Raw genomic sequence first — 26,500 nt, 5'->3', positions numbered from 1 at the left:
ATATATATACACACACACACACTAATGTGCGTGTGTATATAAACATATGCCCATAACATGTAATGGAGTCATACTTCAGCACCAACAGTCACAACCTCTTAGTGCAAGGGGATGTAATGTAAGTTTTGCAGGTATAAATGTAGAATGTTGCTACAGTAACAGGGGTTGTGTTAGACATGTGAGGGAAGTCACTTCTGATACTGACATGTACACCATCAGTTACGGACAGACATCATAAGATAATCATAGTGCAGTGCAGTACCACACAAATCACAGTACTGATCCCGTGGAATACAGCAGAGATATGACCAATAAACGTGGACAGTCTGACACAATCTGGTCAGTCTAGAGGTTCATAGGTTTATAGGTTCATAGGTTTATACTAGGCTATCTGCCCGAGAGCATTTACAAGCCTAGCCCATCGTTTTGTGGCTTACGCCACCCCTTTAGTATGGGGAACTATACCCATTATTTTGCTGTGCCTCTGTCAAGCAGTGACACTGAGGTAATCCCTGGGGTATATCTGCGATCTCCCATCCATTGGTCAAGATTTCTCTTGAACAAGGCCAGCGAGGTGCTCTGCCTCACATGTACCAGCATAGGAGTCTTTGGGTGAATCTCTATCCCAGCACGTCCTATTAATAGCCGTGTGTGAGGGTTTAAGTCTCCGCCCTTGTGGCTCTGATGGATCTAGATTTTTGAGGTGAAGCATATTCATCAAATCTGGGTTTGACATGGCCTTGTATGTTAGGCAAAGGTCACCTCTGAGCAAGCGATGGCGACTGAATAGAGATGGAGTTCTTTCAGTCGGGCAGCATAGGACAGATTTTTGAGACCCTTTATCCTTTTGGTGAGGAACTTTTGTGGCCTCTCCAGCTGCTGCAGGTGTCGGGTCAGATACATCCCAAATGGGGCATTGTACTCAATCATTGGTCTCTGAGTGATGAGTAAAGGGAGACTATGACCTCCCTTGATCTAGATGGAGATCCCTTCATGATAAGGTGGGCAATGTAGAAAGTCTTCCTAACTACTTTAGCTACATGGGTGTCGAATGACAGACTACTATCAACCTGGGTCCCCAGGTCCCTGATAACTTCTTCTGTGCTCAGTGGATTGCCACCTATTTGGTTAACCTTGTTTTCCAGGGTATGACTATGCATTTAACTTGTGGCTCTGGCACCAGTTATCCGTTTCTGTGAGACCCTTCTGAAGGATATCTGTGTCAGATGTGTTTTCTACTATGGCCCAGTTTGCAGTCATCTGCAAACTTTGTCAGCCATAACCCTCCTGTGTTTGCTTGTACTGAAAAGTAGATGCCAAACAAGAGTGGCCCAGGACTGAGCCCTGTGGGACACCACTTGTGACAGGTTTTGAGTCTGACATGGCGCCAGCAACTCTGACCCTGTGGGTTCTGTCACTCAGCCAGTTTGCAACCCATCTTGTGATGTATGGGTTAACATTTAAGCTGATGAGTTTTTCAATGATACCCGGCCAGGGTATTGTTGTGAAGGCCTTAGCCAGATCGAGGTAGGCTGTATGGACTGCCTTTCCCCTCTCCAATGGCTTTGGTGACTGTTTCGAAGAAGTCAACCAAGTTTAAAAGGCATGATCTGCCTTTGACAAAGCCAAACTGGGTTGGATCCAAAGTCTGCAATTTCCCTATGTCTTTATTTATGAGGTCCATTATGATCCTCTCCATGGCTTTGCAGATAAGGCTTTTCAGGCTAATGGGCCGGTAATTTCCAGGGTCGGTGGAGGCACCGCCTTTATACACAAAACTCCTTAGTGCAAGACGTGTGGACCAAGCCTGACAAAGTGGATGTTTACAGCCATGTAAATGGGGATAACAAAAACACTGGAACAGATAAGCTCATACAGTTGATGCATTCACACCCTCCTGTCTGTCCTAACAAATATTAACTGGAAGAGCAGAGGTCCCAAGCCCACATACTTCCCACTAGTTAGTGACATACATCTTCACAGCATCCCACTGCTTTGTCAGAAATATACAATACTTATAGTGGCCAGGCAACAGTACATCTGACGAATATCCGGACATAACATCACACTAGGTAAATACACTGAGCTGTTAGGCATGTCACAAACCACTGTGCAAACTACAGGCAGACTGCCACAACACTGACCCAAGTGTCTTATGGGGGAATACACATGTACTTGCAAATACAGCAAGCACTACAGGCTTGTAACGGCATGGAGTAACAGACACCAGTGTGAGGATGCATACCCAGAACCAATCTGAACACAGTCACATTATGGTAACCAAATTAACAGTAGAGTATATGGACTGTGAACAAAACCATCCTCGTATGTGCCACTCACACACTAACCCTACATATACTGGAGCAATACACAGTGTAGTCTGATGTCCCACTCTGGTATGGGACATGTGTCAATCTGGCCCTACATACATGTACGCTGATAGGGTACCACAAACTGGAGCAGCATGCAACATCAGATAGAACAGGACCAAGAACAATGACATCTACCACAGTCTGTACACAGGCCAAGTAAGCTATTCACAATACACGCTCTGTACAACTATCACAATAAGTACACAGACCTCACTACTATACAGACTACAACAGAATGCCCAGGTTTTGTCCTCAAATATAAGGCCTACTATACGTAACATGTCTAGCAGTCTGATATCTCACTGGCTTTTTATCAGGTAGGATGTCAGTAAATGATGTACTGTACATATGCACCTCTTACGGCATGACATATGGACAAAGGGTGACAGACTTGGGGGACGGAAGCACAAACACAGGGCCAATATTGACATATTGCTATGATACACTGAGAAATTTCCTGGTGTAACAGGGTTTGTTGTGACATATCTCTTCTGAGGAATATGAAGTCAGTAACTCACATGGATGTCACAGTGCAATGACTGCAATCACAGTATGCTACTGCATTTCTAAAGATGTGAGTAACACACCACATGTAAGACTCTAAACTCTGGCCAGTCTGCAGATAGCCCTACAGGTGAGAGTTTCCTCAACCACATAACACTCATGCCACACTTTAAATCATGCAGAACAGCCATATCCGCACAAATCCTGTTAAACCAACATTACTTCAAATGTAGAACAGCAATACTTGCATTCTGTCCCCATGTCTGGAACATCCCTCTCCTGTTTGCTGGCCTGTCTCCACAGTGTATGTTCTAAGAAGTATTTCCAACTAGTCTCTGTGATGCTGTTTGTCAAACACCTAAATGAAGTCCTGCTCACAGTGAAGGAAAAGGGCCAACATCCACATGAAGTGCTTAGTTATAGGAGTGTGTTGCCATACAATTGGCTATAGGAATGATACCACAGCTGTTCCACATGCAATTAGCAAGTGGGGGACTGCAATTCATGCACAGGCCATCAGCTGATCATGAGCATTACTTACAAAACTCAGGCTGCTGCCTATGCAAAACAGATGTACTTTTCCACATCCACCAGAGGGGGGGGGGAGACAGACAAAGTAAAAAAGGAAGGAAGGGAGTAAGAGCCAAGTGTGTTTGTATATGATCCGTGGGTGGAGAGGGGTATCTGGGTATTATAACGGTTGCCTATACTGTTTATTAATCCATACTGTCACATAGTAATTGCACATGGCTGTGCACATTTATGGCTGAGGATGGTCTACAACAACCCCTACAGGGTTTGAAAACTGTTGGCCTTGTAATGTGGACAATGGGACATATAGGTCCTGAATATAATGATGTAGCAAAACCCACACTGCAATGGATCCTGTCATTACACAATCACCCCAACACCCACACAGGATACAGATGACACACACACTTACCAGTACTGAGTTTCAAACCCCTATGTATTGCTATTACAGTGTTGCATAGTTATTGCACGTGCCACGGAGCTTACATGTTGGAGAGCTGTCCAAAGGTATCTTTGAAGGTGAGTGACATCAGCAATAGTGCTAAAGGAGGGGTAAGCAAAGTGTAATGAGTGTGAATGTCCACAAAAGCAGGGGTCAATGAAGACAATACACACACACTCAGGGAAACAGACAATATCTCAGTTGGCAGGAACAGGATTAGAACTCCTACCCAAGTAGTTTGCTACACTACAGTATTACGCAGTTATCACAAGTGCTACAGAGCTTACATGGCTGATACATGGTCAAAGGGTTACTTCAAAGTGAATGACATCAGCAGGCATGCTAAAGTAGGGCAATGGGAGGTGTAGGGAGTGTGAATGGCTTCAAAATCATTAATCTCCACACACACACACACACACACACACACACACACACACACACACACTTGCCAGTACCGAGATGCATAGGTTCATTGCTTCACAGGTGTGTAGTAGGTGAATGGGCTTGAAGGTTGTGCAAGGTTAGGCAAAGGGAATTACCTTGGCATCAGGCCCCATGACAATAGTCTCCATTGTGGCTCGGGTTGTAGTCCCTGGAGTAGTCCCCAGAGGTGGGTATTGTATTCACCATCCACTCATCTGGGTTACTATTGTGGGTGGCCAGTGATGTGCACTGCTTCCCATGTATGTGACCTATATTCCATAACATGGACAGTGTCTGTGTTGTGCACGTCTCACGTCTCACATGAATGTTCTTTGACATGTGGAAGTGTACTTGAGGTCTCTGGGGCATGTTGTGTGGACAGATTGTTATCTTCTGATGTAGCATTCCTGACCTCATTTGGTGAGACCTGGCTATGGAACTGAGGTTGTGCTTGCACCTACATTGACAGGATGATACAGGTATTCAGTGGAGTTAGTGGCGTCTGTCCATACAGGACATGTGTATAAGGCATGGTATTCCCTTTGTGGGTTACATTTGCATAATCTACAGTTGTTGCAGGCATCCAGTGGGAACATAGCAAAAGGGCTACTGTAAGCATTTATTTGCCTACTGCAGGGATGGAACAGGGTGTCATGTCCTTTTACTTCCTGGATAGCATGCACTCAGTCAGGAGGTGTAACACATCCCAGTTCTTTCTCATGTCAGTGGCACTGTTGTGGTAAATAGGCATGCAGGCCACTGCAATCACACTGTGGTTACTATCTGTGAGGCAATATGCAGGGAACTACCAATATAGTGGTTGTTGCCTAGCCAAGTGTGTATGAGACATGGGTGGAGTGTGTTCGAGTAATAGAAGGGTTGCCTATATTGTTCACCAATCCATAATGTCACATGTAGGGATATGGATCGTCTACACCAGCCTCTCTGGTGTTTGACATCAGTTGTCCTTGTAAGGTGGACATTGTGACATATACTAGGTCCTCAACATAATTTAGCATCCTGTTATTACACAATCACAGCAACCTCCACACAGGATACTGATGACACACACACACACACACACACACACACACTTGCCAGTACTGAGATTCAAACCCCTACCTAGCTATGTATTGCTACTATAGTGTACCACATTTATCGCACACACTGCGGAGCATATAGGATGGATGTTGTCCCAAGGTACTTCTAAGGTTAGGAACATCACGAGCCCTTGTAAGTACTGGCATTGGATGATGTAGTGGGTGAGAGATCCCAAAAATAATTTTACCCTAAACACATATTTACATTTGCCAAGGGTGATGTTCAAACCTCTAACAATCTTTACGGACCATTATGTTATGCATTTACCACATGCACCACTGACCTGACATGGTTTAGGGTTGGCAACAGGTACTTCTAAGGTGGATGATATCTGCAGAACTGCTAAAGTCAGGCTCTGAGAGGTGTACTGGGTGTAAATGGGGCCAACATCTTTGAGGTACATACATACATATGTACACACCCACACTTCCCTTCATATGAGATTCAAACTCATACCTGTGTAGTTACTGCTACTACACTGTTCTGCATTTATGGCATGCACCATGGAGCTTACATGTTGGAGAGCTCTCCACAGGTATCTTTGAAGGTGACTAACAGCAGCAGTGCTAAGGAGGAGTGAGGAGAGAGTAGTAAGTGTGAATGTCCATAATATCAGGTATTATCAAGGACACATACTCTCATTCACACACACAGTTTCACAGTTGCCATGTCCGGTATTAGAACTCCTAACTAACTAGTATGTTACACTATAACATTCCACAGTTATCGCACGTGCCACGGAGCTTATAGGGCTGGCCCTTGTCCAAAAGGGGTATGTCAAGGTGACTGACATCGGCAAGCTTGCTAAAGTAGGGCAATGGGAGCTGTAGTGACTGTGAATGGCCTCAAAATCTTTAATGTATACACACAGTTTCACAGTTGCCATGTCTGGGATTAAAACTCCTACCTAACCAGTACATTACACTACAGCATTACACAGTTATCACAAGTGCCACGGAGCTTATGGGGATGAGAATTGGTCAGAGGGTTATTTCAAGTTGACTGACATCAGCAGGAGTGCTAACATGGGCAATGGGAAGTGCAGTGTGTGTGACTAGGCCATAAACCATTCCTCTGGAAACACACACATAACACTCAGTCACACTCAACTTTTCATTTCACAGGACTGGGTATACAAATGCTAGATGCATACTGATTTGTACCATCATGTTACACCATTATCACAAGCACCACACTATCATGTTACACCATTATCACACGCACCACAGACACTATAGGGTTGAGGGCTACCAAAAGCAAGTGTCTACAATGATTGACCTCAGTACATCATGTGATATTGGCCATCTGGATGTGTGGTGGGTGGGACAGGCCTCATGATGGCAATCTCTGTCACTGTCCGTCTTTCTCTTCCCCACATCTGTGTGTGTGTATGTTTGACCTATTATAGTGTGTTGGCCTTGGATATGTGCGAGTACTCCTATCCATTATGTGTGCAAAACATGAATAGTGTGCAATGTGGTGTGTGCACAGACATCTGCGACTGACAGATATGTATAGTCCAAGTGTAGGCGCATGCCCAGTATGACCTTGTATTGAGTGTGTGAATCAATTCAAGGTAGGTTGTACTCCAGTGCAGGATTTTGTGTTCTACACCTACAGCTAGCAACCTGTTTCTGCAGGACATCTGTAGATAGCTTGACAATATGGAGTCACAATGGGCAAAAAGATAGTGGGATACTGTAACTATTGTGTCTGTGCTGCTTGTGTTACATGGTTGGTGTTAGCAGAAATATTCAGACATGTGCTGTTTTACAATGATGTATTATGTCATCACCTACTGACAGATATACTTAATATTTCCTGGGAAATACAAGATGAATGAAGCTGTGTCCAGTACTGTGGTCTGCAGCCTACTTATTCTTGCACACTCATGCCATTCTGGAGGTGTAGCTGCAGACACCGACGGGTCTGTGTAAATGGTCCAGCACCTTGGTACTATGGTGGCTGAGGATCCCCTGCTTGTACATCTATCAACATAACAGAATGGCCATATCCTGCTGTGGCCATACCTCTCAGCTGTACAGATTCACCCAGGTTACTCAGAGGTAGGGCTCATATCTGGTCAGTTTCTCTTCACATTGTGGTTTACAAGCAGGTTTATAGCCACCCATTACTGGGTTTGCAGGCAGGGGTAGTGTGGGCACACATCAGAATTTCAGACTTCACACACTCCATGGCGTCCATGCTTCTACACCACCCCCCCCCCAATCTGTTAGTCTGTCCTCTTCCTAACATTATGGGAACAATATCTGAGAAGTACCCCTATAGTTGTCCCTTCATCCCAGCAGTATTTGGGGATTGGTACACAGTTCATGCAGTAGGACACAGTGGGCACGCTACTGGGAATTGTTGACACGGCCTTGCATTTGTGTTCTGTGGACTGTGTTATGTTAGTTGTGACTCCATCAAATAACATACACTGGCAGTACGGGTGAGGCACAGGCCTTTGACAGAGGACTGTAGGGCATTTGGTAGTGATGCAGGCCATATGTAGCAGGCCAGTGCATTCTGTCACTCCTACAGTCCCAGGCTGCGAGCCACTGGATTCCACTGCGGTGAAGTGTAAGAGGTGTTAATGGCAATAGTTCCTGTCCATATTAATCCATTGTTCTGGCAGGGTGCTGCTTACAGCTAGGGACACTCCTGCATGGGACACCTCTTCAGCATGCTACATTCTTTGGGTATTCCCATACAGAAGTGGGGGTCATACTGTACTCATTCCCCAACAGCAGGGATATGACCTGTGATAAACCTGGGGCTGATGGTGGGGTGAGCTGAGTGCACGTGTGATATGGAAGCTTCTTGTTGCTGACTCACAGATATACCTGGGACATTCCCCTTATGCTGCCTTGTACGGAGCCATAGGCAGTCTCTCATTACTTCGTAACTGTGCCTTTTGTGGTCTGCCAGTGATTGGCCAGAATACATCAGTATTCCATTCTACACAGACAACTAAATGTGCTGCTAACCTTTATGTACAATTCCAAAGGTGTGTGCAGTTGACAGTTAAATTTTTATGTATGCTGTCTCCAAGGTACTTCCACCTGTGTAATGCATGTCTGGGACCACATTCATGGCATGTCCCTCTTTCATATGGTGACAGATATTGACATCTGAACACGGAGTATGGATGACTGCTGAATTGGGTCTTGCTGGGATGCACTGTGGTTGGCACTGCAGATGCCAGAACATGGCTCTGTCATCGACAGTACTGGTCATAGGCTAGAGAGACAATCCTCCATGCCTACATGCTGACCACTTGCACACAATATACAATACACAACAACCCGACACACAGACCCATGCATATTGTACACATGCAACAATCTATCTTGTAAATTGGGTCAGCTCAGGTAATCTGTGCTCCACTGTTAAAACCCACACATGTTACTGCATTTCTACATAGGATGGGGGGGGGGCACCTGACAACTGTAAACATTTGCTATGACTGTAGTGGTATTTCAGGTACTCTGTTGGCTTCCATTTTGTTTTGTATTCTGACCTATCATGCAAACTAGAGGCATATCAGTAGAGTACAGATCTTAGGTTTTATTGACCTACATTTCAGTTTCAGACTTCTCACCCTTCAGAAATAATGTTGTCGTCTGTGTAGATCTGGAGGGGGGCTGTTCTCCATTGCCATCAATTGGAGGCCTTAGCACAGCCTTTCTTTATGGTCATTTACATCTGTCCTGCTGGCTGAGGCTGTTGTTGGCTATGTGAGCCTCACTTACATGCATGTGTGTGTCCTATGGACACACATTTGGGCCAGCACATGTACTGCAGTGGGATTTGTCACCTTGTATAGTACTGCCTACTTTGTCACCAGTAGTTGTTATGGATTTCATGCTGCCCATATAGGTGCCCACTATTTGCTGCCATCCCATTCAGGTACCCAATTCCCTTGCATGCTCTCATCCATACCATAGATACAACTAGCAGAACATACTACTCCATTCAGCAATTGATAGGAAGAATGACTTACCTTGTAGCTGTGCCAGTATTGAGGATGGTGCTGGAGGGCTGACTATGTCAGAGGCACATAGTACACTCCCTATACATGGTAAAGCACAGGTAGTGTCATGTTTGGCATCTCTTTTACTGTATTTGAGAATCAGAGAAGGGTGTCATTCCCTGGGTTCCTACCATGTCAGTGTATGTGCTATACGTGGTCTCTTTGTCAAAGCCTGGGCATACTGGGCACGCCTCCTGCCTACATGGGCAGGCTCAGGTTGTTCCTCCTCAGAGTCACTCTGTGCCTGTGCTGGCCTTGGCAATGGTGGGAGGCTGAGTGGCCCTGCCCAGTGCTGTTCCTGCTGCAGCTGTTTCCGCAGGATCATACTGTGTAGCATGGCACATACAATGAACATTTGTGTACATATAGCTGGATAGTACTGCAAGGCTCTACCGGATATGTCCAGGCACCGGAATTGTGACTTGAGCTTCCCAAACACACACTCTATTATGATTCTGGTTTGTGCGTGTGCCTCATTGTGGAGTTCTTGTTCAGGTGTGTGTGCATTTCTGATAGGTGTCATCAGCCACGGCTCCAGTGCATAACCAGCATGCCCCATTAGGTAGCCATATGGGATGTCCCCACTGGCAAATCTCTGGCACGGCTGTACATATGCCAGATGTGGGAGTCATGATAGCTTCCAGGGCTGCCAGCACACACATTCCAGATAATGCCCTGGGCATCTCACATGACCTGGCAGTTGATGGAGGGGAAGCCCTTATGGTTTATGTATACCCTACTCCGCTCACCAGGTGGTCCTTTGATGTGTATGTGCATGCAGTCTACAGCACCCACTATCTCAGGGTATTCTCCTATTTGGTGGAAGACATGCATATTGCTGGTCAATGCCTCAAGGGTATTGAGGAAATATATGTGCTCACCGGCATGTGCTGACATGGCATCCAGGAACTGGTGGAGTACCCAGGATCCTGATGCTTGTGAGATCCCCAGTTGGCCTTTGGAAGGTACCTGTGGTACCTATTCTTAAGCCTACACATACCTTGGTATCCACTGGGATGGGTTCCCCTCTTTTGGTTCTGTGTATGAGGTGTGGCCGGCACAGCTCAACAATTTTCTGTAGGATGTCCCTGTCCACCCTATTGCACTCCACTATCTCCAGCTCATGTAGCCCCTAGTAGGATACCCTGGATCTGTACAATCTTCTCCTCACTGTGGGTTGGTAGTCAGCATTCTCATCCTCACCATCTTCAGCCTCTTCCACATATTGATGTACGAGAGCCACAGCAGCCCCCAGCATTTTATTAGTTTTGCCAGGTAAAATTTCCCTGTTTATGTACACCAGTGGTATAGAGTTTGTTGGAGAAAACAGAGTGAAAGGCGTTTGCAGAGTTTATAGAAGTGTGCTGGGCTGCTGCCTGTGCAATTGACGGATTCTGATGCATTTCACCTGCCAGCTATGATGGTTCTTCTCGATTGCCTTCCTATTGCTGTTTTCCCTTCCAATTGCCTTCCCTTTTAAGCTCTGTGGTGCACCGCGCATACCCAGTGCTCAGATGTGAACAGAGCTGCTATTTCCTGTGGGTTTTTTTTTCTTTAAAACCCGGTACGTGGCATGCACACCCATTCAGGCAATGTAAACACTGCTAGAGAGCCTCAGTCGCAACCCCCTTCCTTAGCTGTGCTTAGCCAAGAGCAAATACGGGCCACAGAGCTCCAATAAGCTTACAACATGCATGACACTCCCCCTTAGGAGGCTCTCCAGTTCGATTCTTGGCTGGAGTGCCTTCTGTGTGGAGTCTGCATGTCCTCCCCGTAGTCAAGTGACATTTAAAAAGTCATGCAGGTAGGTGTGTACGTGAATGGGTGTGCCTTCTTTGAAGGTTGAGCGCCGGCAACTCAGCACTGTAAATATCCACTGCCAATCATAAGCGGACTGGTGATCCGCTGTGGCAACCTCTAACCAGGAAAAGCCAAAGGACATTGCTTTGCTTGCCCATATTCATTCACAATTCACTATCAACGTGTATGACAAACTAAGATGATTATGTCTAGACATCTCATCAATAATAACCCCTGAAAAACAACAGAGGATTCAATGTTAAGTCTGTGGCACATTATGCAGTTCTCAAAATGAAAACCATTTCATTCAGAGTCTAGGAAAAAGTTTAACAAACTAAAAAGCATCTTATAATTTCATGCCATTACCTGATGGCAAGTTCATCTTTAGATATTAGCAATACCCAGTTCACCTTTAGATATTAGCAATACCTAGTTCACTATAGACCACAGCACTACAACTTATACACGTGAAGAGTGAGGACAAGAGCATTACCAGGAAAAAAAAAAAAAAAAAAAAATATGGCTTCCAGAAATCAGTTGACCACAATTCACAGTCCTCTAACTGGCCAAGCAAAAATTCATTATTGTAATGTAAAGACACTGGGATTGTCAAAAGAATCTTAGATAGAAAACAGTAGAACAATTCAAATTTACTTGAAGAAAGTGCAAATTATCCAAAGGAATCCAACACATACACACTTTTTTTCTTTTCACATCTTCCAAACCTCCATCTACTTCAAAACAAATCTGCCATACAGTCATAGCCGGCGTTAGGCACCCGCGAAACCCATGGCCACGGGGAGCCCTTGATTACCTCCCCGCAAAAAGAGCCCCCATTCAGCAGCCATGGGTTGCTCTGACTGGTGTTGCTCTTCTTCAGCTCGGCTCCTCGTGGACGTTTGCATAGTCTGGCTTCCTGGACCCTGCCGCCACCACAAATATCGGAACAGTGTTTTTTTTTGGGGGGGGGGGTTCGCTGGCAAGCTGCACTCAATCAGGTCCGCTCGGGATCTGGTTGGCTGCAGCAGCCTGCAAACTAAGTCCTTGTGTTTTTTTTTTATTTTTTTAAATTTACTGTGGTTTTGCAAATCTTACAGTCTTGGAACTGAAAATGTAAATAGGAGCAGAACATTCACAAATTAGCAAGAAGTTCCTAGCAGCAGTCTACACACTATGGACGTCATTTTTTTAGTTTGATTTGTTAAACCTGAGAAAGCCATGGACTACGTCGAAACCTTCTGTCTCTAGAATCTAGATATTTTGATGAACGAACAAGAGTCAGTATTATTTGACAGTGGTATTGCAAAATAACAATGAGTGTGTGACAAACCCTTTCGATGTGAAATTGGGAGGAACTTTACGATTCAAAATGTGGAATGTGCCTCATAGTGTGGTATATTCTTGAAGTATGCAGTTCTCCTAAATTTGATTATATTATTTGAGGGATTTTTTTTTTTGGGGGGGGTTGGGGGGATGAGTGCCAAATTCTCTGGGTTCCTGACAACCTAGCTAAAAAAATGTCCGTAAAACCATCATGGTTATATGGTGCCCATATAAGTAGATGTCAAAACTTATTACTTGCATATTGCTATTAGATATCCAGTAACCACATAATCATAATGTTTATGGATTTATACATCTGAGGAGGCACTATGAGATTGGGCAGTGCCCAAATACTGGGTTATGCATATCAGTTTCACTTAAGACATTTTTTCCTTAATGTACTTTAAAAATACTCACACAAAGACAACTGTCTTCAAGGCATCCGCAAAGCTTGTTTAGAGACAAAAATACTGTATATGCACAAGTCAGTGGGTCATACTAAAAATTTGATGGATAGTAGAACAGCTTTGATGTTTTAATTTTACTTGAGACAATCACAAAATGCCACCTTGTTTAAGCAAGATAAACACCTTCTATCATTTATACCATTTATAAAAATACTAGTTTTTAAATTAGTCTTTACCAAAGCAGTCCAAAATTAATACACCACTTCAAACTGAAACTGCCTACATACAGATTTTGCTAACATTGCATTAGGCAAACAGTTTCAAGAAAAACACATACTGTATACTCTTGTGTTATGAGCGTTACCTTCATATCAGAGCTTTGGCCGGCTAACATCTACCTGAAAATAGCTGGACGTATAAGTGAATTTAAGTACACTTTTATCTGTTCTTTTGCATATAGTACTGTATTTAATTTATTTATTTGTGTTTTTCACTGAATATTAACTCAAATGAAGTTTTGGCCATCGCTCTACAAAGTACTTTTTAGAATTTCTGACCTGAGCTATATTATTTCATGTAGAATGGATGCATTTGTTTTTAACAATGATCTCTCAAGTCACTTATGTGAATTTCAATGAAGGGCTGTATGATGATACAGACTGATGGTGGCTGAGCTTCACTGATTTTGGCTATGGTATGGGTCAATGAAGCACAGCAGTAACATTCCTGTGCTTCGCTCACTGGCATACAGTGCTAATATGTGCACTTATTTATTGTCTTCACCAGCTGTTTACATGTGTTCTCTGCTACTGCATGATAGTTTGGGTGGGTACTGGATGCTAATATATATACAGGCTTGAAACTATAAGGCACAGAGGTAAGAGACTTATGCTGACAGACCATCTTTGCAGACAGTAATGTGTCAGTGAAACAGAACAACAAAAGTATAACACTTGTAACCTAAAAAATATTTGCAAGTCAATCACACTCTACACCAGGATAAATGTACCTTCAGCAATTAAGTCCTTGTTTCACTTAGGAGCACAAGACTTACTGATGTCACTTGTACCGCCATAAATTTGACTACAACTCATACATACAGGTCTACAGAAGCAAACTGGTACGGTCATGAAAAGCAGTGATCCCAGTATTAAGTCTATGAAAAAGTGACAAGGACTTATACAATATATACTGGAAAGGACATTAGGTTAGAGAACCAGGCTATGTTCCGGTGGAAAATAGAACAGCAACAGTTATTCCTCCCCACAAAGGTGGCCTAGCAACAGACTTGGGGAATTATAAACCCATAAGCCTGACCATCCTCATCTGTAAGGCCATGGAACGTATCATTATGGACCTCATAAATAAAGACATAAGCGACTTCCAAACCCTGGATCCAACCCAATTTGGCTTCGTAAAGGGCAGATTCTGGACGTTAAATCTGATGGATTTCTTCAAAAATGTGACCAGGGACATTGGCAAGGGCAAATCTGTGCCCAACAGCATACTTTGACTTCGCAAGCGCTTTCAACACAATCACACACTCAGGCACTACAGATAAATTTAGCAAACTGAATGTAAACCCCTTTGCTGTCAAGACTGGTTGCCAACTGCCTCACACACTGAACACACACTATAAAAGTGGGTGACTTCACATCAGCCAGCAGACCTGTCATCAGCGGGGTAAAACAGGGGTCAGTGCTGGGCCCCCTACTATATTTGCATGCACTTTCCTCACAATCACACATCAGGCATGTATACAGGTGGCTGCCTTTGGGGGTTAGGGTTGAGGAGGCATGCTATGTATATGTATTGCAGCAATCACTTGAAATACATGACTGTGCCCATTTGAACCTTTGCTTTCATCCCAATCGAACATCAGAGGGATGCATAGGGAGTGACTGAATGACGTCTTTTTGGGGGGATTAGGGAGGCAGGCAGTATTCCAAGACAAGATCTGTGTATTCTCACAACAAACTGGCTTGTTAGTTTATTGGGAGCTATGATTTTGTCAGCTTTGAACATTAAGCCATGGGCATAACTTATGTCTTCAGTGAAATAAAAAAGTAAGACTGCAATTCTTTTTCTTACTCATGAATTTTGTTTAGGTCACTGTTGGATTAAATGTTTGGAAAATGCTTTAAAATGCATTCTAGAGCATCTATAACCCCATATGGCTTCTGGGAGAGTGGCTTCATTGAGTTATTTCCTAAATGGCTATTACTGTGCTGTCTTGTTCAGGAAAGGTATGTTGAAAGGATGTAAAGAAAATTAAAGCTGAACAGCAACACCGCATTTCTTTCTTTAATCATAATTTGTGTTCACGCGGTCATTGGATTTAAAAGTTGTGCAAAAAGGAAAAAAGACCTAAAAGCACTTCAGAGCATATATACAGTCACGGCTTCTTGAAAAAGCTGAAGAGAAAAGTAAAATATGAGAAATGGAAGAAAAAAGTAACTTGCATGATGTGGGGAACCCAAGATGGGGAGAAACAAAGGGGAGTACTGGAGGATGTATGTGTGTTTTGGGGGATTGAAACATTAGGCAGTGTCCTAGGGCACCATTTCACCTAAATCCAGCAGTGTACAGAGTTGTTGTAATATATCCTTGTTACTAAATGACAATAACTCTGACTGCCCTTTGTGAGAAGAGCCAACACACTGCGGTACATAAGCTTGTTGTAATGTAAGAGCATTGTAGCTATAGGCCAGACTGTGTGTACTATTCCTAAAAGTTTGCAGCATGACCTAAAAGGATGGTTAGGAAGTCTGGTAGTGACAGGGCGATACTTGTACAAGAAGTGCTCAGGGGGGCCCCCAACTTGACATTTGCTGGGGGCCCCCAAAATGCTAACACCGGCCCTGCATACAGATTATCCAAGCCTAGGAGATTTGTGTGAAGTTCATGTTTATTTGCTATTGTTGAACTGCCTGCCCAACTCCATTACCTTGTTACACCAGCACTGCTATATTTAGGAGGTACTCATCACATCAAAGAAACACTCTTCTACCAGTGCTCTGAAGCTTATTGTGCACAAAAAAGTGCTCTGAAGCTTATTGTGCACAAAAAAAAAAAAGAAGCACAGTTTACCATGCCACTACACAAACAGTTTTGTAAGAAAAATAGTTCAAGGTTTTGCCCCAAAGAGAGGGTTACTTTTATTTAGGGGATAAACCACCACCTGTTAACTTGAAATAGCACTTTAAAGGAATACGGTTATTTTACCTTACAAGTTTATTCTCTGACCTAATCATAGTAAAACTTTTGTGAAGAAAGTAACAGAGCCAAGAGCAGCATCTGAGCCAGCAATGAAGCAACAAATGGTTAAAGCAGAGCAGTTAGTAAATGCTATATAGCTGAAGTGCACATGATAAACAAACAAAATATAGCATTTGCTCAGAAGAAAACTTTCCCAACACATTCATATTGTAATGTGGCACATGAATGCAAGCTCATCGCTTTTCCCCATTCTCCATAATAAAATATGTTTACTTTCACCTATAACATGAAGCCTACAGGTAATAATTGCACTAGAAAACAAAGTCCATTATGAGGCAAACAAGTCATGACCTACACTGTAGAAAACACATTTGATTCACAAGAAGTCTTACATTAGAAATAAGAAAGCAAACACCCACCAGTCATCTAAAAATAATAATATTTTATACTTATAACATAGGACCCCTTTAACTCCTAGCTTCCAGGAAAATATGGGAGCCACATGGGGATGGACATCTCATACACGCTCTCTCGCTCACCCCTTTAACTCCTAGCTTCCAGGAAAATATGGGAGCCACATGGGGATGGACATCTCATACACGCTCTCTCGCTCACCTGCATCCAACAACATAGGTTTGCAATCAACAGTAAAACAATAACAAACAAAAGGTGTATTTAACCAGAACACAAAGGTCAGTATCTGTCCCAGCACCAATTTGGGGCTCAAACTGTACACAGCATTGAAAGCTTTATTAAACAGCCATACTTTCTAAAGGTTGCCGATGGTGAGGCTAACAATGACACTGACTATTTACTCCGAAAGGGGAAAAAATAAAATTTTACAGACTTTAAAGCAATACAAATACAAACTCTACATTTAAACACTTTACTGTCTTTTTCTCATCATTTAGTGCTTCACAAAATGGAACTGACTCCAGTCTTAAAAAATAAATAAAGCACTGCTAACATAAAAACATACTATTAAAAATACTCAGAAAATATGAGCATTACAATGCAATTTTACAAACCTTTAAATCTTTCAGTAAAACAATGGATTTCCCAGGTTACAGACACATGAACAGTGCTGAAACTTTAATGCCTTTAACTATATGCATTTTTGTGCAACTCAAAGAATGTCAATTATAAATGCATTGAGGTTTTACAAAGACTACAAACCTGACCTACCTATTTGGATTTCTACTTCCGAACAGTCAAGGTATACATGATAAAAGACAAAAATCATGAACCACAAATGGATCTTCTGTATACTATAGTTTCAGACTTCATATATCCTTCATAAAATGCATGGTAATAAGATATTTTATTGTAGCAACTTTCTTAGTTTACAAGAGCAATATTGAAAATTTGTCCCTATTTTTGGGGTGTGGTTCCTCATTTTTTGAGGGTTTTCACCAGATTTTTTTGTGCTAAGAGGCAGAGAGCTATGCTGCAAAGCAAAAACCTGAAAGAAAATTCATTAATTTCCCATTAGCAAAATCAAACTGTTAAAGAAAAACATAAAAAAGTCTCAGTTCTCCTCATTAAAATACAGACAAGAAAACCATCCAGTGTCATTTACTTGTTGGCATACACAGCATACATACAAGTGAGCCATAAAAAATGGTCAGTCACTGCCTATAAACATAAAGACCAAACAAAAAGACTAACTGTAACTTTCTTGCATACTATGCAGCAATGAAAAAATATATTCTAAACATTATTGTCCCTTTATCTGCAAATGGTATAATCTGTTGACTGCAGCTATTAAAAAAGCACATTTATAACTCTGAATGGTTTAGCATCTCACTTTGCACATGCATATATGCATACAAAGATGCTTATCCACATATGGAGGCAGACAGTAGAAATCTTTAAAGGAAAGCACTAAAGAGAGTAAACAGCTAGTTCAAAGAAGTAATTCAAAAGATGCAATCAGCACTCAACAAAATTCAATAAAATTAACTATGCAAGCAGTTTGCAAACTTTCTGTTTTCACACAGACTGGACTTAAACAGGCATGCCTTAGTTAGCAAATCTGAAGCCCAGCTGCCCAAACTAACCCTCCGATTAAAGAAAGTAACAAATCTTTTTCTGAACCTTTGCAAAGAAAATCTTAGTATGTTTATGACAGAGACCAGTAGAAACCTTCTGCTTTCTGGAGGAGAAAACAAGTTGGTTCCTTAAACAAAGAAAAGGAAGCTTGTGCTTACTTCTTCTTTCATAAAAGGACTGACAAACAGTATAGAAATGCACATGAAAATACCATGCAAGAGGAGAACACATGAAAATATTATGCAAGAGGAGAACTTAACAGTAATACACCACACAATAAACATTTTAATAAATTAAATAATGTTGATTTATTTAGTTCTTAAACTTATGAATAACATACTAGAGAGAAAAGTCCTTCACAACACCATTTTCCTTTTTGTATACATATCAAAATTTCATGTTGGAACAACCAGAAAGGTAAACCATCATTCTTCCTTTACTACCTGGTAGCTCTACTTTGCTTTATTTGAAAAAAATATATATTTGTCATGCTGGTGTTTGCTGACAGTCTTTCACAACAAACAGTCACAAAAATGCCGTGCAAACATTACTTATTTAAAAAAACATCTAGACTGCTTACAGCATTCATTGTGCACAATATTCATGTAACTGTGTAGGCACATTTATATTTTTTGCTACATGTTTGCAGCACTCCTTTCAGGCTCATCCTATCATTTGTATACCCAACTGCTGCAGAATCCATTCTGGTCTTCATTAAGCAAACCTTGTTTGAGCAAACAAAAGAGCAGAGAGACAAAATGAAGCAACCCTATATGTATGGCACTGTTGTCCGTCTGCATCAGAATTCTGAACAGCTTCAAGGTCTATAATTCTTTAGGTACCTGGTTTGGAAAAAGCTGTTCTTTTTTAAATAGAGAATCAGCATAACCACAGGATGCCTCATTTTGAAAATGAATGCAGGTGACTGCAATGGTTTCTACTATGAAACATCAATTTCCACAATACCACGGATCAGAAAAAGGCAAAAAACAATGCTCAAAACACAGAAGGGCAAAAAAACTTTTTTGCAAGGGGGACAAGCCCCAAACACCTGCCTCTCACTGATGTGGGGGGGAAGCCCCAAACACACACCCAAATATATCTACACCAACCCCATGGCTGCACCAATTTGAAAAAGGGGGAAGTTTCCCAAAAATAAATGCATTATTGTCAATGTACACTTAGAAACAGCACCAACAAGGACTTCCTATGAAAAAGAAAGCTTGAGGTTTTGCCCCTTAGCATTTTTACTTACGGCTGCTAACACTTTAGAAATTTAACCTCAATCATCTTTAGTAGAGAGCCAAATACAATGCTCCTTTCTGAAAGCACTGCTAGACATATCTACTAAAATAAGTCTATCAGATAATACAATATATGTGCAGATTGTGGAGTGGAAAAAAAATTAATAAGGTGTAGTGATTCTGGTTTGGATACAGAGCTATGAAAACTAGATAGAGGTTTCAGTAAACACATTCCTTCTACAAACACCTCATCACACAGTAGTTTGTACCAAGCTTTAAAGTAGTGGGCAATTTCTTTAAAATACATTCAATATTCCAAATAATGACAACAAAGAAGGCTATTTTTAAGACTGACTGCAGAAACAACTTACTTTTAGTTGCTTTATGGAACAGATTTCTTACCAATGTGAGAATGTTCTCTGAGCAGATTTTATAAAAATTAAAACATTAAATTTAAAAAACATGTATCTACAATGCAATGAAATAATGTATGCAGGTAGTGATATAGGAGAAATCTATTAAATTAATTTACTTAAATTTATTTATCATGGTAGAGTACTGATTCATATGGACTTTTAATAAGCTCAGCTGAAAACAAATAAAAAATTGTTAAACTACAGTTGTTTATTCGTTTGGCCCTGGTAGATAAAGACCATTTTCAGAGGGGACCCCAGAGACTAGTTACAAAAATAAACAGAAAAATGCCAGACTTGTGGAAGAGTAAAACAAGCATTATATCTACAAGAATAATTTCACAAATATTAATATCCACGTGTATTAACAAGATGTGACATCATATATTACTACAGTGCATATACTATTTTTAGAAATTACTTGAAAATACTTTCATGTGAGAAAAATACATAACAATTGGCTACCAGACTATCTGTGGTAGTAATTTTTAGGCAATACCTGGAAAAATAAGTGTTGATTTTCTTGGGAGGGAAGTATGGTAAAAGAAAATAGCAGAAATACAACAAAAAGGAAAAAAAAACAAGAATAGCATAATGTATTAAGAGTAAGAGATGAACTAGATGGTAGCACTGATAACAGGGAAGAACAAGGTAATTTAAGACCAAGTGTCATAGTAGTAACAGGAGTAGTCACAGTAATTAGGAAAGGGGTAGGATAAGACAGTAACAGTATCAGAAGAGATATATAGGTAAGAATGGAAGGTAAATATGTAGAAAAACATGACAAGGTAACAGGACAGTAGTTCAGTAACGGTTATACTATTAGTGAAGGAGTGGAAATTATAAGACTGGATAAATAAGAGGATAAAAGTCGAGTGGCAGTTGGTAAATTATTAGTGGGATTGGAACTTTTAGATTAATTACAGAAGGAACATTCTGGTTTATATTTAAAGAAAAATGTGGTTTATCCAAATGAGTGAAAAGTTGTTCTTAAGTTTTAAGGAATTTGGACATGCCATACTTAGCACAAGTTAAAGTTTCACTGAAGTAGCTAGGCATTTTTAATGCAGTTTGATTACTCCAAGGGGAAGGAGATTCCCAGAGATCAAGGTCTCCAAACACAGAGTGCAAGAAGTCCTAATAAATTCTAACAAAAAGAAAAGTCACAAGAGAAAATAACTGATGAGTTATCAAAGGGAAACACTGAAAAAATGTAACCATTTTAGTCTTTTGTTAGGAAAATGATAAAAAAATATATGTTCTAGTACTGTTGCTCATTAAAAAGAAAAAGCCATCCAAAAATGTTCCAGTACTTTTCAATTTGAAAAGCATAGAAAGTAAAAAAAATGAAATTCATATCAGAAAAGCTTCAGATGATTTGCCCCAAATTAGAAAGTTACAAAGGATATATCACGCAGACATCTCTGGAATGCAGAACATTCCCAATGACACAGCAGTCTACAGTGAAAATGAAAAGGGCATTTCATGAGTAAATGCAGTTAGTGCAGTGGACTGGAAAAACGCAGAATGTAAACACAAATGGCTAACTCTGAGGAATTTAAAATATTCCCAGACAGACTAGTGTGTGACAAATGGAGACAGATAGCTGTAGTGACAGCTGTGTTAAATACAGAGCTTCATGTGTGTGTATGTCTCAGTCTCTCCATGATAAAACTGTTCTCCATTTAAACAAACAAAAAAAGTGATATTTACTGACATTCATCACCAGCAAAAAAAGTATGACTTGCTTAGAAAATTTAGACAAAATTTTAACACCAAAATTTAAATCTTAAGGCATACAGTAGCAAAACAAATTTGGTCAACTGAAACGACTTAGTAAATTACAGGGTAAAAAGCATAAATAAAAAATACAAATTTTACTATATAAACATCACAATAACTACAGTTTATCTTATAACTCAAAAGTCTTATGTGCATGCAACATTATGTCAATGTATTCAGTCAAATCACGTAGTAAGGGCCAAACAGACATTACCAGCAGCCCAAACAAAACACATTCAAATAAGCAGACAGGTAAAAAAATGCAAGTCAAGAATTAGGAAGATTAACAAGAGTTTCATATGATCTACTTTAAATCAGTCAGTAAGATATTTTCTATAACATAACTCATCTTAAAATAAGTTATGAAACCACTCCTAGAATTATTTTTCTTCTTCTCCACTGAGGCTATGAAAGGTACAAAGACGAACAGCACATTTGCTGCATGGAAACTGCACAGTCATTGTGTCCACAACCCTACAGAGGTGTACACACAGGGCTAACACAGAATACTGAATACCAAAACTTTGAAGAAAAAGGCACTTCTGTTGTTGTTATAATTACAGCATTTTAAGCCATAACTTTTGTACAGGTATCATACATGCTCCTCAGAAAGAACATTACTTGCATTCCTCCATAAAAAGTCATAAATAAGTTAACTATCATGCTCGAGTCAGAAAGCATGTACCCAATCCAACAACTTCAACTTAAATAATCTAAAACGTTTAAAAAAATCACACACTCCATGAGGCGTTATAGACACCCACCATGAGAAATCATATTTGATGTAGGTTTCTATGCCTGAAATTAAAAGCCAGTAACATTCAAAACTTGAAATACTGCCAGGATATACTATTAATATTCTATTAAAGAATGGGCAACTATTATGTGAACATATGAAAATAGGCCTTAAACTAATCCCTTTACACATATGTTTTCCACTGCAACGCACACACCTCATCTTGTGTTTACTTATAACACATACATACAAACACTTAAAATACAAAAAAGCTGCAAATGCTTAATTAACACAGATGCACCACAGAGGCAAGAGAAATGTACACCACCTCCATAGAGTGCATTGTTCATGTATTATAGTGCATATTCTCAAGTGTTGTACCTTCACTCAGTAGAAAAATGTAACTGCTTCCATTTATTTTACCACCTGTCAACACAGTATCAGTTTCGGAAGATACAACAAACAGAATCACTACAACAAATCAAAAGCCAAAACCAAGAAATCCGGGTCAGACAACAGCTAAAGGCTGAAAGGATTCCAGAGCAACAGCTGAAGTGTGCAGGCAGCCTTGATTCATGACCACCAGCAGATTCTACGCATGCATGACCCTTTTTTTCCTGGGTTAAATTACAAGTGTATACAGCGGTTTAATGGGTAATCAGCACCTCCCCTCCATGACAAGATTCTACAACCGAAGGTAATTTTTTAACACATGCACATTACATACACATTTCAAATGAACAATTCTTTAAAAACACTCCAATATGTACAACCATAGTACGAACACTTTCACAAAAACATCCCCAGCAGTAGTTCAGCTGCAATAGTAGCTAAAAAAAAGTTAGGTTTTGCATCTCTTAAGATAAGCAATAACATGAAAACTACGGTATTCCCCTTGCCAATTTCATTTTCATGCATACGTAAATGCATGCATGCAAGCATTCATCCACACATTGCGTCTGGAAAGCATCCAGGTTCCTTGGAAACACAGTTTCTCCAGTGTGGTACTCATCAAAGACTTAACCATGACAACCTACAGCTGCCTCACTCGCCTGAGATTTACTGTTAACATGACCCCAAATGCTGTGAAAAACTTCCCAACATTAAAGTTTCCACCCCAAACAAACCGAAGAACATCCCTGTCTGATGCTGTCGTGATTTATGGTGCAAACACCTACTCAGCTCATCAAATACAAGGAGAAGCCCTCTGACACCCAGGCGGGGGAAAGTTAAAAACAAACTTAGAACAAATAGAAAACGAAACCGATGGGAAATATTAAACCTCAACTTTCTCTTAATCCAGTTCACAGCATTCCCCCAACTCCTGCAAACATTGCGGCTTACTTTAGCACTAACGAACATGTCTACCAAAGTCATCTAAGCTTTTTATAAAGAAAATAGCCACAACATTCTGTAACTTATAGGCCAAAATCCCCGCTTTTGATTTCCATCCCAGCGGGGTTACTCTCGCCCACACTGCCTCCTTGCCCCTTCCCCAACTTCCCCTTCTTACACCATCCATGCCCTTCAAGTAATCATACCACTGATCAGGGCATTTATAAGGTCACCCCAACAATGCATGCCCCCAACTTCCACGCCCCCACAATTACATGCTCCCAGCAAATAAAAAAGGGGCGCGCCTGCCACACTGGTAATGTCACTGACCTGGATGAACTGAATGGTAAGCGCAGATTTGCCGACCCCGCCACCTCCCACGACAACGAGTCGGTACTTCTCCGGTACCGAACCGTCTTTCCAGCCTGCCATGGGGATGCTAGCTGCGCACGTCTCCTGGTGTCAGTCTCCTTCACAGGACAACAGCTTTTGCGCCTCCGCCTCCTCCTCTCCTGGCAACAGTAGCAGGCCTGTTAACTCTTCCCCGGTCCACGATATTCCCGGTCAACTTGTTTCAAAATAGCCTCCGATACCTGCGATGTCGATATGCAGGACAAAAGTTCAAGTCTAGTCCAAGCCTAATGAGCAGCAGTATCACTCTTGTGTGAGGCGTATTTCGACTGACGAGCGTTATTACAAATGGCCGTCCACAGGCAACTTATTGAATATGCTAATAACTTGTTACATATTCATAAGCTTTGCTGTCAAAATTCTTAAATGTGTGGGGAAACCGAACCACATCAAAATAAACTGTGGAAACACATGCTGCGATAAATGGCAGTGATAATATATGCTGCGTTCACTAAATTGATAATTAAATAACCACGTTTAGCTGAAAATATATTGCGAGTTTGCACTCTGGAACAAGAATTGTTGCCTTTAGCGGTATTTCTGATTGCATGACAAAATATGACTCAGGATTATGTGGCAGAGATCCTGAAACTTAATTTGCAGTGTCTGTAAGGACAGAATGGTGATGTCATGTGGCAAAGATGATTGTTGAGGGGTGGAAGTACGCAGGTATGTTGTAACTTTGTCTTCTGCCCAGTAATAACATAACTTGATGCAGTCCAGATCTAAGTAACAGACAGGGAAAAAAATATTATGCTTCAGTCTCCTTGCAAAATGCAAAGATCTACCAGAAGATTGGAATGCCCATCAAGCACAACTTCAGGATGTGCTGTCGTCAAGGCAACCCTCCAGTGCACAAATAAGTGTGCAGCAGCTCATTCACACCTTCTGCTGCTTGCTTTGCTTATTTCTCTCTCAAGTCATCATGGGGAAGTAAGCAAATGAGTGGACAATGGGCAGGTCTCAGAACCAACCTGTTACTCACTTCCATAGGTTCCACCACTAAAAAATACAGCTTCTGTCAACCATCTACCACATATACTATCACAGATGGAGCAGTGCTTCGTAATCATTTATAGAAATTATCCTGTTCTGTTCATGAAAATCTTGCTACTTCCTAGAAAATATTTTCCTAAGCAACAAGGTAAAGCCAAATAGTCTGCAGAATTGCTAGTGACCTGGAATTAATCTTTATGACACTATTTTACCCATACTACTTCTGTTATAAGTGTTATGTAAATAGGGAACAAGCATAACTGTGCACATGCTGTTTTATAATAAAATATAAATGTGTGTGTGTGTGTGTGTGTGTGTGTGTGTGTGTGTGTGTGTGTGTGTGTTTATATGCATATAACTATCTATCTATCTATATATATATATATATATATATATATATATATATATATATACAAGCGTGTATGTGTGTGTGTATTTAAACAAACACACTCAGCTATTGTGTTTATGCATATTTGTATGCAACTTCATAAACATTATTGTTGTTACTATTATAATAACCCCTTCATTACAAACTGCACAAGATTATGTATTGCAATGTATAACTCTTTTTGTTAATAAAAAGAGATATGATCAAGCTGTAATTATAACCATTTTGATATAACATTAAACAAAGGTTTTCAAGAGTACATAATAAACTGTTGCCACCATCATCAGCCTGTTCATAACCTTTTGAAAGTACATGGAATTTTATTTTATGGATGTTGCAAAAGGTCTGACTGGGCTAGGGCTTTTTTTTTTCTGTCTGACATTTACTAGCCATGATTTTGAATAAGTGACTGCAATTTTGCTTTGTTACTGAGCAATTTATACATCTGCAGTTGAAACATATGACTCACAATAAAGAAAAATCATTATTTATCTGAGTATAACATGGGTGCACTGTGTACAATAAATAAGTTGTGATCTTCTTCCATTTCCTTAAAATGATATGCATGACTACCAATTATAAAACTGCAAGCACATCAGGCACTGACTGCTCTAGCTTTGTTAACCATTACAATATATATGTAAAAAACAGTACTTTTTATCTGTGTGGCAGATGTGTCTTTTCTAACAAAATGCAGAAAAATGGTAATTTAAAGCTTGAACACTATTGTGGCCTTATTAACACATACAGTAACAACTGTTCTAATATTAAATAAAGGCACCGACATTCCTGATTATTGTTCCAGTATGAAATATATGTTATGATGATCTCTCACTGCCTGGGTCATGGCTTCAAGTGGTCCTAAAGATCACTCCAGCTATACAGTTAAAAAATTTAAATAAATGCAAAAGATTTTGCATTGCAGCTGGTCATGTTGTATCAGTTATTTGAACAAGCCCAGAAAGGACTTTTGTGGCAGCATACC

The 26,500-nt window shown here is 40.7% G+C and overlaps 1 protein-coding gene across 1 annotated transcript in view; it reads right to left on the bottom strand.

Moving 5' to 3' along the window:
* The window catches only part of RRAS2 (RAS related 2), a gene marked incomplete in the record, with an annotated part of 709,318 nt that extends 684,864 nt beyond the window's left edge, over positions 1–24,454 (bottom strand). The window contains 1 exon segment of the mRNA XM_044082797.1: positions 24,051–24,454. Within this exon segment, the coding sequence (XP_043938732.1) occupies positions 24,051–24,152 (102 nt within the window).
* Positions 24,455–26,500: the final 2,046 nt, after the last annotated feature.

This window comes from Protopterus annectens, chromosome 9.part0 (genome assembly GCF_019279795.1).
Source record: "Protopterus annectens isolate FY-2018-M chromosome 9.part0, PAN1.0, whole genome shotgun sequence".
NCBI lineage: Eukaryota > Metazoa > Chordata > Ceratodontiformes > Protopteridae > Protopterus > Protopterus annectens.
This window is presented reverse-complemented; position numbering and strand designations above follow the sequence as displayed.